The 14,856-nt window shown below is 44.9% G+C and overlaps 2 protein-coding genes and 1 long non-coding RNA gene across 10 annotated transcripts in view; 1 reads left to right on the top strand and 2 right to left on the bottom strand.

Moving 5' to 3' along the window:
- ap3d1 (adaptor related protein complex 3 subunit delta 1) overlaps nucleotides 1–7,639 on the bottom strand; it is a 22,069-nt gene extending 14,430 nt beyond the window's left edge. For 4 of the 6 annotated variants that reach the window (XM_076022964.1, XM_076022965.1, XM_076022963.1 and 1 more), the window contains exons 1-11: nucleotides 7,353–7,639; nucleotides 4,248–4,343; nucleotides 3,643–3,723; nucleotides 3,109–3,189; nucleotides 2,903–3,010; nucleotides 2,624–2,753; nucleotides 2,151–2,290; nucleotides 1,816–1,889; nucleotides 1,654–1,703; nucleotides 1,458–1,507; nucleotides 1,139–1,187 (exon numbers count right to left, since the gene is read on the bottom strand). In XM_076022964.1, the coding sequence (XP_075879079.1) occupies nucleotides 1,139–1,187; nucleotides 1,458–1,507; nucleotides 1,654–1,703; nucleotides 1,816–1,889; nucleotides 2,151–2,290; nucleotides 2,624–2,753; nucleotides 2,903–3,010; nucleotides 3,109–3,189; nucleotides 3,643–3,723; nucleotides 4,248–4,343; nucleotides 7,353–7,448 (955 nt within the window). In that variant the 5' untranslated portion in view covers nucleotides 7,449–7,639. The remainder of the gene's footprint in view (nucleotides 1–1,138; nucleotides 1,188–1,457; nucleotides 1,508–1,653; nucleotides 1,704–1,815; nucleotides 1,890–2,150; nucleotides 2,291–2,623; nucleotides 2,754–2,902; nucleotides 3,011–3,108; nucleotides 3,190–3,642; nucleotides 3,724–4,247; nucleotides 4,344–7,352) is intronic. The other 2 variants (XM_076022967.1, XM_076022968.1) reach the window with 1 other exon arrangement.
- On the top strand, nucleotides 7,625–8,601 carry LOC142886057 (uncharacterized). The gene is made up of 2 exons (XR_012926363.1): nucleotides 7,625–7,750; nucleotides 7,894–8,601. It is a non-coding gene; the product is annotated as an uncharacterized LOC142886057 (long non-coding RNA).
- Nucleotides 8,272–14,856, bottom strand: hdgfl2 (HDGF like 2). Of its 3 annotated transcripts, none has more exons than XM_076022972.1 (16): nucleotides 14,590–14,856; nucleotides 14,034–14,110; nucleotides 13,324–13,465; nucleotides 12,795–13,031; nucleotides 12,423–12,545; nucleotides 12,283–12,351; nucleotides 12,015–12,195; nucleotides 11,828–11,912; nucleotides 11,422–11,716; nucleotides 11,193–11,326; nucleotides 11,023–11,090; nucleotides 10,838–10,908; nucleotides 10,649–10,750; nucleotides 9,923–10,076; nucleotides 9,678–9,795; nucleotides 8,272–9,525 (listed from the first exon to the last, which is right to left on the bottom strand). In XM_076022972.1, exons 1-16 carry the CDS (start codon nucleotides 14,659–14,661, stop codon nucleotides 9,510–9,512), a joined length of 1,944 nt encoding a protein of 647 aa, XP_075879087.1. In that variant the 5' UTR covers nucleotides 14,662–14,856; the 3' UTR covers nucleotides 8,272–9,509. The 3 variants fall into 3 exon arrangements, with proteins under 3 accessions (XP_075879087.1, XP_075879089.1, XP_075879086.1); XM_076022974.1 differs by having other exon boundaries at nucleotides 8,272–9,522; XM_076022971.1 differs by having other exon boundaries at nucleotides 8,272–9,490; nucleotides 14,590–14,855.

The following is a 14,856-nucleotide window of genomic DNA, read 5'->3' as shown; positions in this document are numbered from 1 at the left end:
GAAATCATATTTAGGATAAATTGCTTGTAAATAAAACATCGCTGTCGCTGCATTTAGCATAAAGTTGTTTTTTTCAGCTTAAAAGACAGAAATGAAAAACTACACATGACAAGGGAAGACAACACAAAACACAAGACGGAGGTGGAAAACATACATACAAACACATACACAGGTGACAAAAAAAAAAATGCACACACACACAACTGTCCTGATTTATGGTTTGTATCTTCTCATCAAAAGATATTTTCAGAGATCCAAAGGTTTGGTTACTCACGACCTTCTGCAGCTCATCTAATCTGGCAGAGACAAAAGCTTCTCGGGTTCTTGGATCAATAAGCTTTTGTGTGTTTGCTGGTGACCTTGTGGCGGGGGTCTTAGGGGAGGTTGGGCCGACAGTCTTGATTGACTTTTTGTCTTGTATTTCTTATTGTCTTGCACCTAGTTACTTTTTTCCGAACATTTTAATATCCTGAGTCATTGCGTCTGACCTTTGAATATTGATATTGTGTAAAGCTGGCACCGATGAGTGTTGTAAGAATCATGTTTCATAAAGTATTAACATATAAATCGACTAACAACATACTTAAAGGTAGTTTGGACACGAATTTTCCAAAATCAATGACATTTAAAATCCTACATTCAAAGAACTTTTGGAAAGGAGTGCAATGAAAGACTACATTTTCCAAATATTGTGGCAAAATGTTTGTATGAGGCCTCTAAGAACCAACAATTGGTGCGGTGAAAGGGTAAACAAAATCACCACAGGTTCACAGCTTTCTATAGCAAGACTGGCTCTACTGTTTACGCAGTACACACAGATGTCTTTGTAAGGGTTGGGGGGTTCCAGATAACTCGAAGGCCAGAGTCAAACTGATACCACCTTGACAATCGAGCAACAGACCATGATGATCGGATGATCGCTTCCTGTGTCGCGAGATTTAACGGATGCACAGGTGGAGGTGTGGTTTCAGTTGAGTGGGGATTCCAAACGGGGACTGGCAGAGTAGCGATGTTTCGAGTTATCAGGAGTCACGGGGTCTACACGCTGTTTTCGTCTACGGGCGGGTGGGAGGGGCTATTCCAGAAACACGCAGACAATGAGAAAATGACACACTGCAGGCATTGACAGAGGGCTCACAGTTCTGGTCCGAGTCTTCTATCAGGATTCGCAGCTTCTGCACACAGAGCTGAAAAGGGTTGGGGGGGTAGAAAGTGGGACAGAGGGATAACAATCAACATCATCTGCTACACATTTGTCAAACTGGCAAGCATGTGGGAACGTGGAGGCAAATATGTGTTAAAATAGTGAATTTCATGCATTATATGTGGAGCCAAGTAAAAGCTGGCTGAGGATTTCCTTCATTCAATCACCTGTAAACGACATACATTGCAGCGCAACTGAAGGGAAAGTTCAAAGCAACATCCTCATAAATTAGCCTGGATGCAGAGGAGCCTACCTGGATACTAGCACTGTGGTTGGGCATCCCAGAGGACAGAGAAATCAACACTGTAATGTGGGACAGAGAGTTGATTAGGGGCCGTAAATAGAACACTGACAAGACGAAACATCTCTAAGTTGGGATCTCGTCCCTTTTAGACAACTAGTCCATTAACTCTGGGCGTCGTTCAATATCAATATAAAGTGCCAGTTACCTGCAATGACAGTGTTGACACATTCATATAGCAGAGACATGGCGGAGGTACTGTGAAGGAGAAGAATGAGAGAGAAGTTGAAGACAAATAGATGGCAACTGTGGAAAAAGGTTCTTGTTTTTCCACAGAGGAGTGTTTGAACTCCTGGAACATTTGTCTCACCTGTGGATCAGGTTTGTCAGAGGCTCGATCAGTTTCTTCCCTAAACGCGGCTCCAGAGGGGTCAGCGCCCCAAACTGTGAAATAAACATAGAAAATCATGATGAACAACCTTCTGTTAAAGTTTGGTCTTTAATACAATAAGACTTAATTGATCTGCGCAATAAGGGCTAATGGAGGAGACGAAAGGTCCTAAATAATACAACAGTCACTTCACCAACCTTCATCTACTTGAAAACTCTACGGTCTTTTTTTCCTTCATGCATTTTTCCCCCAATTCACAACACCGGCATTTTCAGTGACGCCCAAAAATGTATATTTCACTCCTGTCGACTCACCAGCTTGATGATCTTGATGAGAACCCAGTTGTTGGTGGAGGAGGTCATGAGTTTGAAGAAGAGTGGGGCCAGAGACAAGTAGTTCTTGGGATTTCTGCGAGCCAGCTCACAGATGACGTTTACTGCTGCAGACTGGACACCTGAGGAACAATTCACACATGAGAGAGAGAGGGTGGGAGAGTGAGAGAGAGGGAGGGAGAGTGAGAGAGAGAGAGAGAGAGAGAGAGAGAGAGGGAGACAGAGAGAGAGAGAGAGAGAGAGAGAGAGAGAGAGAGAGAGAGAGAGAGAGACAGACAGAGAGAGACAGACAGAGATGGAGTCAAGTGTTGGTTTTATCCACAAATAAATATCTACAGGCCAGCACTGACTTGTCATAATTAAGCTGCCCAGACTCGGATGCAACAATTAAGTTGTTTTAAATGGGAGCGTTGATCCCGCTGAGTAAGTGGGGCAGCGTGTTTGCTTCTAGTTACCTGGGTCTGGGTCCTCCAGTTTCTCCTTCAGCCTGGGGAAAGCAGGGCGCAGGGATTCTGGGTACTTTAGGAACACCTTGTACATGATCAGCACCGCTTTCTTCCTGATGTAGGGTTTCGTGTGGGACATCTGCAGTGAAGCAAAACGAGAGCGCAGAAACACTGTTCACTGTAAAGACCTGAAGATCGGGGTTGAATTGGGTACATTGGGGATTGACGGTTTCGTTGAAAATAAGACACAGCGCTTTAAATCCTTGCAACAGATTCTCCACTGCTCACCAGTGTCATGATGTCGTTGGCCAAGTCTCGAGCCAGATCAGGGGTCACGAAACAAGAGAGGCCGGTGAGGGCGACGCCAGTGTCATACTGGTTGGGACTGCTGAGATCCTGGGAGACAGAACAAAAAAAAGGTCCGTAAGAGAGAAAACAGGTTGCCAAGACAATGAATCGCTTGAATAGAAGAGATGGGGGGGGAAATGACTTACCTTTCGGATTTGATTGGTTGTAAGCATGATGACGTCAGTGCTCTCATGAAAGCACTGTGAGGCTGCCAGGTAACCAATCCTCTGTTGATCAAATAGAGAAGACACTGACGTACAGCGAAAATGACAAAGCTTGCTTCTTTTAATACAGTTATAACAATTATCATTTTATCAATTAACCAGTGCTCAGCTACAACTTTAAGACATCAGGTTGAAGTCACACCAGACCAACACCGATCAGTTTTGACTGTCCGTGACGTCAAAGCTGATCGGTGTGTTTGGAGCTGTTCAGACTGAGACGCATCTGTCTAAATGCAATTTGAAACTACCAACCAAAGGTGGTTTTAATCCATTTTTGCAAAAATCTGATTCCATGTGATTTCTGACTGTTCAGACTACAAAAGAGCCATCCGGTTTCAATCTGGATGGGCTAAAAATTGGATTTTGGCTGCCAGTCTGAATGCGGCTAAAGAGAATCCAGAAATAGAGATCGAGAGCTGAAATCTTCGAGATATCCCCACTGTGTTTTCATCTCACCTTGTAGGTGAATTTGGATGAGCTCATGACTTCAACGATGTTGAAAGCGGCCCAGCTGACGTCATAGCCCAGCATCTGAAGCTGCAATGCAAAAGAAAAAAAAAGAGGCAACAGGTTAATAAAAGGCAGGCCAGGGCTCCGAGCTGTCTCTGCGGTGCACAGAGAGCCGGCGTGATTCCAGCTAAAAGCTCTTAAAGAGAGCACAAAATGTCAATTGCATCAAGGCATCTAATCCTAAATGTGGGCCCAGGTTATAAATAGACAGAGTGCTTTTATTCAAAGAGAATTTGGCCATGGTTCTCAATTGAGGGCTGCCTGCTGGTAGTCAGGCTGTGTGGAGAGTGTTGCGCAAAAAAGTGCAAGTGAGATCCAACAGAATACATCATTTTTTTGTGCATAACCTGGGAATACAATAAGGCAGCCTCAAACTGTTGGAGCATCCTGAAAGGTAATACAGCTTCTGTAACATCCTGGAATTGGCTGACTCCTACAAAGGAATCTATGGACTGCATCTGTAAACCACATGCAAACTAGAAAGATACAATATGGTTGTTTATCAATGAATTTTCAGTTTTGAGAGCCGGAGAGGATTTGAGACATCTTACGTAGGTGAGCTTGCACACTGCATTGGCTTTGACTGCGATGTTGTCCTGCTTGAGCTCCTGCTTGATCTCGTCGATGCATGTGGAGATGTACTTGGCCTGAGGGCATGAAAAAGAGCGGGACAAACAACAGGCACCAGATCAGATTAGGGTTGACTGACTGACAGAATGAATGTGTTACCGGGCACCAGGAGGAGGCTGGAAAATACAAGTGTGCCTGTTATTTTCTATTCACGTGACGTCGGCAAGCCGGAGACGTGCGGCTGAACGGCTGCTTTTGCAGGCTTACTTATGCAGTCATAGTATGGTGTCAACCATAACAATATAGACTTAAATACATAGGTCACAAGGTGTTAGCTTCACACGCTAAAGCTGTTCGTCAGTCAACAAACGACATGAAATGCGTTATTTTTAATGCATGTACAATATATTAAGAGGTTTTGCCTCTGCTTTACTACTGATATAGCAGCCTGATGGCGACAATGGCAGTTCATGGCTTCATGGTGTGAATGTGCTTATGTTTTGAGGAAACTCAACCTCTGATTAAAACTGAACAAAATGACAAAATCAAAAATGATGTGTCATTTCGCTAACTTCTCTTTGGAAACAAGGGTGGTTTTACGCAAGTAACAAGGCCAGGGATGTCTCAACAGCTTCCCTGTCCGTTAATCATACACGAATGCTTAAAAAACAGTTTGCTTAAATAAAGTGCCGGGGCACTAAATGTTCACGCACTAAAGAAGCTGAAGCTCGCTCAGAATTCACAGGAGAGCCATCGTCCGGCCACTGTTCAGAGTGGGGAAACGTGCAACGCACTATCACACGTATAGGTTTGGCAGAGCTGGGGAGTGTGCTGGTCATGTGTGTGCAGTCATGAGACAGTGTAGTGACAAGAGGAGGGGGGAGGAAGGAGGGCTGAGCTCTGCTGCTGCTGCCTCTGGGCCTTGCAGGACGGACTGGGAGGGATTTTTACACAAGGTCACTAAACAAGCATGCACACACAGTGCTTCATCATCACAGTTCCTCACAATGACCGATTCAGAATCCATTTAAATAGTTGGAATAGTTGGCAAGCGCACAGACAATCATTTTGTTTTTTTTACCCGCTGAGGAAGGAGAACTCAAGATTAACGGAAAACACGTCCAAACCAAGAGAACATTGTGTGATAGACCAAAGTTGGAGAAATAATAATACTGCTACTACTACGAGTACTGCTGATAATAATGATAATAATTAATAATAATAAGCCCACAGAACTTGCAGAAAGTGCACAATGAAAGTCCATGTTTTCCTGAAAAAAAATTAATTGGGTACAAACTTTTATTTTGTCTAAAATGCAATGAAGTTGAGAGACAAACTGATAATGATTCCTGAACCACTCTACCATAACTTCACGAAGATCACTTCTGTCAGCACCAATGGCCTGAGAAGCACAACAGATAAAATAATAATAATAATAATAATAATAATAATAATAATAATAATAATAATAAAGCTATAATATGCTAACATTTTCTTTCAACATGTCATGTCTGCCTTTCCAAAAGCCCAAGGAAGGAAAGTGAGCAAATACTCAGCAAGCAGGTGAAAAATAAACAGAGCACATGAGAAACTGTGAGCTGGCCTGGCTAAAGTCAACACACACTCAGGTGTGCATGCATGCACGCGCGCAGGCACTTGCACACACTGTATTAATATTTCAGCAAACTGTCCGCAGTTGACCAGGCAACCGCCACATTATCTAGGCAGCGCAGATTGAGTTACGGTGGCTTGAATGGTTCAGGCCAAAGCGTGAATCATAGATCATGGAAAGTCATGGAAACTTAACCTGGAGTGTAAAAAAAAGGGCTCATTTTTTACATTGTTCATTCATTCATTCTTTTTCTGTACTGCTTCCTCCTGCACTCTGGGTTGCAGGGGTCGTATGGAGTCTATCCCTGGCCGTCATCAGGCGAAATCAGGTTATTTTTTACATTAAGTAGGTGCTAATCAGATATGATTCAACGCATTACGTCCAGATAGAAAGCCAAAGCAAACGTTTTTGAGGTTCCAGCTCAGACACGCTGGCTCTACACATCACACCTGACCCACAGCTCAAAGTTGCAGGTGTGCACCTCGCTGCAGCCCCACCATGCCTTGCAGGCGGAAGGACGTCAGACACAGGGAACAAGATGTTGTGAGAGGGCCATGAGAGAAGGAGACGTGGCCACCCTCTGACAGTGGCCGATAATGGCACATCCCACTCCTCCTCACCCACCTCAATTTGGCGCCGTCAACATCCACTTTAACCCACAGACATCAGTCTCAGTGATGACATCATCCTCAGACACTTAAGGGAATATTCAAACCGAGCTCGGGCGGAGCAGACTCGTCGGTTTTGAGAGAGAAAACTTGCAGCCTCCACATCAAGCACATCTCTCAATCGTTGAAATCAAATTCAACGCATGCTGGGGCCTCTTTCAGAGGCTACTACCGCGTCATCTTCACAACAGACATCACCGGTTAGTGTCATTGAGTGACTCAATTGGATTAAACTGCAGCAATCACCCAGGAAAACCTTGATAATTACGCATTCATTTAATCACCAAAACTATTATTAAACATTTAGTCTCTGGGCAGAATGCCACGCTTGCATGAGGGTGTCTGTGCTTAGGTCCCCGATATTCGGATAATCTCCGGTTAAACATGTTAATCTATCGATCTGCTGCTTCCTCCAACTGGTTAGTTAGCAGGGTCGCTAGCTGTCATCAACAACTCGTCGGTCAGCCTCCCTGCGTGAAGCCTGACAGGCTACGGCAAGAGCAAAAGTTAGCCCCGGTTACCGTTCCCCGTCCTTAATTGAAACACAAAACATTTTTGCGAGACACCGAGTCGCAAAAAACGACAACGTTAGTAGTTTTAGCTGGCTACTTGAAATGACTGGGCTGAAACGTTCGGCGGTGGGGGCCAGCCTACCTGACGTTCATTTGGGGTCAGCTAGTCACGTTAGCTAGCTAGTCAACGATAACGGTTTAGGGCAAATGTGCGTTTACACGTAAACGTCAATGAAAGCGAGTTTTTTGGGAAACCGTCTTGGGTGCCTGGATGCGCTCGCCGGGTCGTTTTACCTCATCTTCCTTGTGGTTCCTGATGCCACGTACGAGATCCTGAAGATTTTTATCGAACATCCGATCGATGCTCCCTTTGACAATCTTCAGAGCCATGTCTGTCTCTTAAACGGTACCGCTTCCTCTGTCCAGCGAGGCCGAGTGCCTTCCAGGGGGTCTAGTGGGTGCCGAGCGACCCGCTAGACTGTCTCTCATCCACCCGGAGGGAACTGTGCGTGCTGGACGTGTTTACCAAGCCCGGGGCAGATGAAGCTGAGGCCAGACGGGGCTGTCCTGTGCTGTGCAGAGACGCTAGCAGCGGATCAGCCTAGGAAATGGCTGACAAAATGGCGTCCGAACCAAGTCAGCTGACTTGAGTATTATGCGAGATTCTCATCTGGGAATTGGCGGAATTAAAGGTCCAGTTCCCGATTCTTGTTCGCCGACTGTTGAATGAGACCGCGTCTTGCAAGGTGTAACATTAATAAACAAAAACGAAACAAAATGTCAACTTTAAATCCTTTGGGGGGAAAACAGCTTTACAGAGTTTTTTTTTCCTTAGCTTTTTGCTTGTTCTGGTTTTTGGAACGTCTGGGTTGCCTCTTGTGACGTAGAAAACGGCACAGCTACCACAAGTTAGTGACACCTCCCACCATCCAGCAAAGCAGTAGTTTTAGAGGTCAGTGTATTTTTTGGTTAAACACTGTTAAACTATAGCATGGTAGGCTGTCTTCAGGTCAATTAAATTTGGCTCCACTGACTCCACTGGTGTGCAGAATAAAACAATATGGTACCTCTAAATTAGAAGTGGTTGCCACACAGCTCCAGTTAATAGCAGTGATGGTGATAAACACATCCATGTGCCAAAGTGCAACGAACAAAAATATGAAATAAAAATGAAATAAATAAATAGAAAATTGAAATGAAATTGGAACAAAAACCATGCTGAGATTTTTATTCAAGTCTCAACTTAGTGATAGAAATGCTTTGCCATTTTACATAGCACTAAAAACACCTGTTTGTATGCATGGACAGAAAAAAAAACAGACTAAGTAGACTGCAGCTACACAGGAACTCATTTGCTTCCGGGGCAGTTTTCAATCTGTACAGTTGCTGCACTTATACGCAAGTCACTGAGAGCGGACGCTGTGGGGAGATGAGAGTGCAAGGTGGCAATATCCACGGTAATTATAATTTGAGACAAATATGTAGATGCAAATAATTGCAAACAAGGCTATTTAAAAATTAAATTTCCCAACAAACAAAAAAATGGACCTCTGTTGGAAAACAGTTTAAATCATTCAGTTGATGGCTTTTTTGTTTTGTTTTGTTTCATACTGGAGTAACTGGATCAAGAAGTGAAAGACAGAAGAAAAATACTTAACATAAAATACTCACAAATAGTACTTGTACACTCTCAAAATGCCATACACACATACATGAGGCCTTTGTGATGTATTATAGGCTTTTTATATATATAAAAAATAACGAAGCCGACAGGTGCACCAAATGCGTGGAAAAAAGTAATGCCATGGCTCCATTTTCCCACGAAAATTAGTTACATCTCGTACTAACCCAGCCTAAAATTCCTATCCGAAGTGCTAAAAATGTTATCTTTTAATATACTTGTGGTGCCAGAGACTGATGTAAGAGTTCTTGTGGTTGCGAGAAGACAGAAGCAGGCGGCGGCGGCGGGGGGGGGGGGGGGGGGTACAGGGTTGATCACAGGCCGAGCGTCGTATAAAAGGAAAAGTACATTTAGAAAAACAAGAGAGGGCCCACTCAGTACCACAATTCATCACGGGAAGAAGCTCTCCTTTTCCGCTGTGGCGACTTCTAAAAAAACGAACAGTTCGAGCAGTGTGTGCCTTGTTCTGGTTTCTGATCATCGGAGTACACAATGTTGAGAAAGAAAAAAAAACCCATCAATCTAAGAGACACTGAAGAATATGCTGGGTGTGTGGTTGTTTGAAGACGGGTCAGGAGGGCAGCACAACGTCAAAAATGAGGCCACCCCATCTTTACTACTTGGTCCAATGCGGTGGTGTTTGAGGATCACTCAGCTCTCTGCAGCAGCTGGTTCTGTTTCTGCCGGAATGGAGTTGTCGGTCTCTTCGTATTTGTGAGTGTGCTCTTCAGCAGGGCTGCTGGGGCTGCGCCTAGAGAGACAGTGCATCATCAGTCAGAATAACTGCTGTGCGGGACAGAAAGGGATGGGATACTCGCATTAGCAAAGGTTGTTTACTATCTTATGACCTGCGGGTCGTCATGAACACTGGAGGAAAATACAGCAAAACACATGACGTTGAATGATTTTTATATATTTCAAGTATTTTATATTTTCACCTGATTGGACTCGAAGCAGTATTTTCATGTCTCTCCTCCGGAGCAGGTGATTTTGGTTTGTCCTCTGCTTCCCCGTCATCTGTTTTCACGTCTGTGTCCCCATTCACAGGAGTGGAGTCTAAAAAACAAAAACAAATGTAGTTTTATATATAGCAAAACAAAAAAATTTGGGAAGGAAACCTGAAGGCAATGTGGAGCCAAAACAGGGATAAAAATCAGAGAATTTGTTTGTTTGCGTTTTTAACCTGTATTTTTCATCTCCCCGTTATCCTCTTCATCCTTATTCTCTGTACCAGGTTTAGCTGCCACTTCACCTTTACCTACAAAGCGAAGTTTGAGTTTGTTGTAGACCTCAGTAGCTTTTTCCATCACCGCAGAGCTGGCTTTGTACCGCCGAATCTACAGAAAGAAGAAGTTGTGGCACAAGAAACATATATTTTACAAGTTAGGCCCAATGAATGTAATAAAATAAAATGACATATAAAATACCATACTTTTAGCCACAACACTGGATAGCACTTCTGTAAAAGTCAGCTGATGTAACAACAATTTCACCATACCAAAAATCAAGTCGACTACAACAGAAAGGACAGTTTTAACTTTCTTTAACTTTTGAGTAGTATGGTATAAAATCGTCATCTTAAAATCCCCTGTTTGGCCAGACTGCATGTGGCTATATCTTTATTAAGCAACAATATTATGGGCTACATATGTGCATAATTCATAATGTTAATTAGTCAATAATAACACTGAAACAACAAAACACAAAGCCGGGCGTACTGATGGTTCCACAGAGGTTGCACACCCCCTTGGTTGGCGTGTAATCAAACTTGTATCTCCAAAAGTTTACTTAGTGTTATTATAAACACACAGTGCTGCCTGCTGTCTGTTGACCGTATCCTGTACATAAGCAAACAGGGCTTTCGCCAACAACGTCTGCGAGCGTTCGGATTAGAAACATGAAGATGCACCTTTTTAAGTGTGGCAATAACTTCTGCATTCTTATGGAGGATCTGACTGGTGACAGGTATGGCGTTGAGTTCATCCAGGGCTTGTAGACACCTGTCAATGTCCTGAAAATAACATGTAGCACAGTGTGTTTTAGACCCGACACAACAATGACAAGTTAAACTTGACAAAAATCAAGAGGTGCGACTCACTGGGTTGTCCACTCTTAGTGCAAACTTTATGTCTGTGTGAAGCTTTTGCAGTTTTTCTTCTGGCGATGGCTCTGCACGCAAAAATAAACAGTCGGCCAATAACGCTGAAATCATTCACTACGCCCCATTTCGCACAGACCATAATTGCCCCTTGTGCAACCGGAGTAGTAATGAGCAACACTAACCCTTTTTCTTCTCTACTTTCTTCTCCGGCGGCCTCTCTGGTTTGCGTTTGGGTTTTTCAGGCTTAGACCTTGTAGAGGGAGAAGGGACTCTGATCTGTATGCATTCAATTTTAATGAGGCTGATCTAATGAAGTTTGCATACGTTACCCAGCTCGCGGCTGTGCACTCACCTGGTTCGGGACTTCTCCTCTGACTGCCTGGATTTCTTCTCTTTTAGCTCCTTCTCTTTTCTCTCTTTTCTCTCCTTCTCTTTCTTTATTCTGGCTTTTTTCTGGTTGTCGGACTTCTTGGGTGGTTTCTTTACCTTGGTATGGCGAAAACAGAAAAGTTGCGTGCGTCACTTTGGAAAACTGCAACTTAGAATGGGAGAAGGCCTGGCATTAATTGTACCACGAATACCTCCGAGGGCGGTGGCGAGTCTGAGTCAGACGGGGCAGGGATCGGGGGCGGCGGGGGCTTCTTGGACTTCTTCAATGGGTGATCATCCACACCTTCGTCTGAGCTGCTGCTGCTACTGTCGCTGTCGCTCCCTTTTTTGCTCTTCTCCTTCTTCCTTTTCTCATCCTCCTCCTTCTCCCTCTCCCGTAGCCGGCGAAGCTCCTCGGCCTCCTCCCTTTTCCGGCGCTCCTCCAGCTCTCGCCTGCGCTCCTCGTCTCTCTTCTTCCATTCACTTATGCAGTCGGTTTCACTGTCGCTGTGAAAACACAAGGCTGTCTTTATGTACGCAACACGCCGATGCACGTTAACTCAGGGCTTTGCGTGCAACAGTTGCACGCAGTTAAATTCCTCAGAGCAGCATGCTGACCTGTCACTGTCGGAGGATGATGAAGGTGCCCGTTTCACCGGGGCTGGTTTTGGTTTCCGTGCTTGAGGCTTTGGTGCAGGCTTTTCTGGAAGAAAAAAGGTAAAATATTAGAACAATATACAAATATATGTAGCAAGGAGCTAACAATGTATTGAACACAAAAAGTGTCAAAAAAGGCTTTTCAAACCTTTCTTGCGTGCCTGTGGCCCTTTACGAGGAGGTGGATCAGAGTCCGAGTCGGACTTGGAGCCAGACTGGGACTCAGAGCCAGACAGAGCCGGACGAGGCTTCTCATCCTCTGAATCACTGTCTGCTATTTTTTTCTCTGACCCGGACCCAGAGTCTGAATCAGAGTTAGATGAAGCCTTCTGCGTTGGAACAGACGGAAAGGGTTTCAGGAAAAAAAACAACCTTCAAAAGCCAAGACATGTAGCGTCACAAAGCCGATGGATCACCTTCTTCTTCCCTCTCCCTCCTGCTTTCTTCGCCCCTCGCCCTCCTGCTTTCTTCTCTGGCGTGAAATCCTGTCGAAGAATGCATTCAGTCTCGGATCAGGGGCCGATCGGAAGCTGTGTGTGTGTGTGTGTGGGAGTACCTGGTCGCTGTTCTTGCCGGAGTCAGAGTCTGACGGTGTGGGCTCTGACTCAGACGGCGACCCGCTCTCGGCATCTCGATCACTGGAGGAACCACCGCGAACCTTTTTCGGAGGCGGAGGCCGCTGAAATGAGAGGGAAACAGGAAACATTTTCAAAGGTCAATTATTTATTTACAACCAAGTATTTGGGCCTGGCAAAGTTACTTTGATCGTTACTTATTATCGTCACTCTTAATGTAACTCATCGGTATAACACAAATGAAACACACATATTTAGGTTTAAATGATTTACAAAACAATCCTAAAAAGGATTTTTCATTCCACCACTTTTTCAAGCCTTTGACACTTGCAGTGAACTGAAGAGGCACTTACCTTGGCAGGCGCTGGCTTTCTCTTCACACCTCCGCCCCTTCCCCGGTCATCACTCCCTGAATCTGAATTGCCCTCACTGCCCGAGTCGGCTTTCTGAGGTACTGCTGCTGCTGCTGCTGCTTCTTCCTCCTCGTCATCCTCGTCACTCCCTTCTCCTCCTCCTCCTCCTCCTCCTCCTCCACTTCCTCCTCCGTCGTTGTTGTTGTTGCCACCCTCGCTGTCAGAAGAGCTGGCTGGCTGCACACAAACAATGAAAAGATTGACACAGACGTCTCACTTGAGGTCAGCGCAGTTTGGAGAAGCTGTCAGGATCCACTCCAGCGGCTGCTATGTTACGACATACTGTGGTGACAATGCAGTGACAGTTTGTATTAACGTCACTGCATGTTTGTGCCTACTGTCAGGCACAAAACAGAGATTGTGGACTTAAAAACCAAACAAACAAAAAAACAAATACAAAGGAGGTCCCAGTTGGTTGTACCCAAATCAAGAGGTGACATAAAATGAGTCTTATATGTAGGAAACTTACTGCAGGCGGGGCACTGTAGGAGGCATGTGGACTGTTCTGAATCTCCCATAAACCTTCATTGAATCCCTTCCTTTTGTTGGGCTTCCCGTAGCGATCACAGTATTTCTCGTAGGCAAATAGGTCTTTTGGCGCAAGGAATGCTCTGTGTGGCAGAGGGAGGGGGAAAAAAACAACAACATCAGCTTTCATAACACCTAGATCATCAGCTAAAACAGGCCTGCTGTTATCCTCAGAAGCAGGTGTTCACGCTCCTGTAACGGATCTACAAGCAGCAAACAGTGCCCCCTAGAGTTATGTGAAGCTACTTGCATGTCCAATCTTGACAAACAGATGGTGTTTGATCAAACACACGTCAACACACGCCTCAAAACCAGAGCGACACGAGTCGGTGGTGAATACTGCACCACCGACTGCTGAAGAAAGGGCTGTGGCATCATCATGTGACGGTAGTAACTTGTTTGTTGCTTCATGCCACAACTCTCACAGATTCATATTGTTATAAGAATCAGATGGGTCTGGGGCCCAAATTGAGACAGTCAATGACCTACGCGCGACAAGAGAAGAACTGTACAACTGGTAACTAGTTCAGCCAGTGTGAAAATGTCACGCTCTCCAGAAAAAAAAAAGTTTTCGCGGAGTCAACCGCATCTGTACACACAGGTATAACCAACTACTCACTCCCTGCCGCAACACATCACTTGTGTACTCACGTTTCGTGCGTCCCAAAGAAAAAAATTGGGATTTTATTAGGGGGAGGTTTCACGGCCCCGTCGGCCACGTCTTCAATCTGTAAACAAACAAGACGTTTTGGTGGAAAGGGTCAATGATTCAGAATGTTTCACAGGACTCAGATGCCATTTGTAGTTGCAGCGCATAGATGAGCAAAGAGTGGAAAATAAGCAATATGCAGGTGTAAATTCTATTAGGACTGCTTCGGATCGTACAGCAACTTTAATCGGCAGCTGACACTGTATTTTCATTTTACATGAAGCTAATTAATGATCTCAAAACGCCATTAGGGTAACATTAACGTCCATGCAGCTGCACTACGGATGGCAGCAGCTCGAGACTTGTGCAGCTACACACGTTATCCCAAATGCCTGAAACGCAGTGTGTCATCACAACGAATGGGTTATTTCTGTGCGGTAGATATCTGCGATAGCCAACGCTGGAGATACACAGCGAACCTTCTAACGCGTCCCATGCAAAGCAGCTCATCCCCTCCGCCCCTCCGGCTGCTGGCTAACGCTAACGATACTTGCTTACCCTGGCTGGCCAGTGGGGGTACCCCTTCATTTTAGCGAAGACCAGATCTCCGGGCTGAAAGTTGTGCGGCATTGTCCAGCTACTCAGTGCAGCCTGGATTTAAAAAAGCGTTCGGATGCGTATCCTCTCCCCGCGCCTCTCCGTTTGGCTTTTTTTTCCCCAGTTGGATACGAAACCTGGAAACGATGCAGTTAGCTAGCAAGCTAACTGTGCAGTAACGTTACCGCGAGAAGACACCGTGAATTGAAGCCTGCGAAAACACGCTTA

Source organism: Nelusetta ayraudi, unplaced genomic scaffold (genome assembly GCF_046127955.1).
Source record: "Nelusetta ayraudi isolate G7.1 ecotype Tasmania unplaced genomic scaffold, CSIRO-AGI_Nayr_v1 ptg000013l, whole genome shotgun sequence".
Taxonomy (NCBI): domain Eukaryota; kingdom Metazoa; phylum Chordata; class Actinopteri; order Tetraodontiformes; family Monacanthidae; genus Nelusetta; species Nelusetta ayraudi.
The sequence above is the reverse complement of the archived record's forward strand: the minus strand, read 5'-3'. Positions and strand labels throughout refer to the sequence as shown.

Bases quoted from the DNA above. Each gene is read 5' to 3' on its own strand.
- hdgfl2 (XM_076022971.1), bottom strand. From the start codon at position 14,661: ATGCCGCACAACTTTCAGCCCGGAGATCTGGTCTTCGCTAAAATGAAG. The intron at 12,352-12,422 runs GTACTCCCACAC...ATTCTTCGACAG, and splicing joins CCGGCAAGAACAGCGACCAG to GATTTCACGCCAGAGAAGAA. The intron at 11,913-12,014 runs GTTTGAAAAGCC...TTTTTCTTCCAG, and splicing joins GCCACAGGCACGCAAGAAAG to AAAAGCCTGCACCAAAGCCT.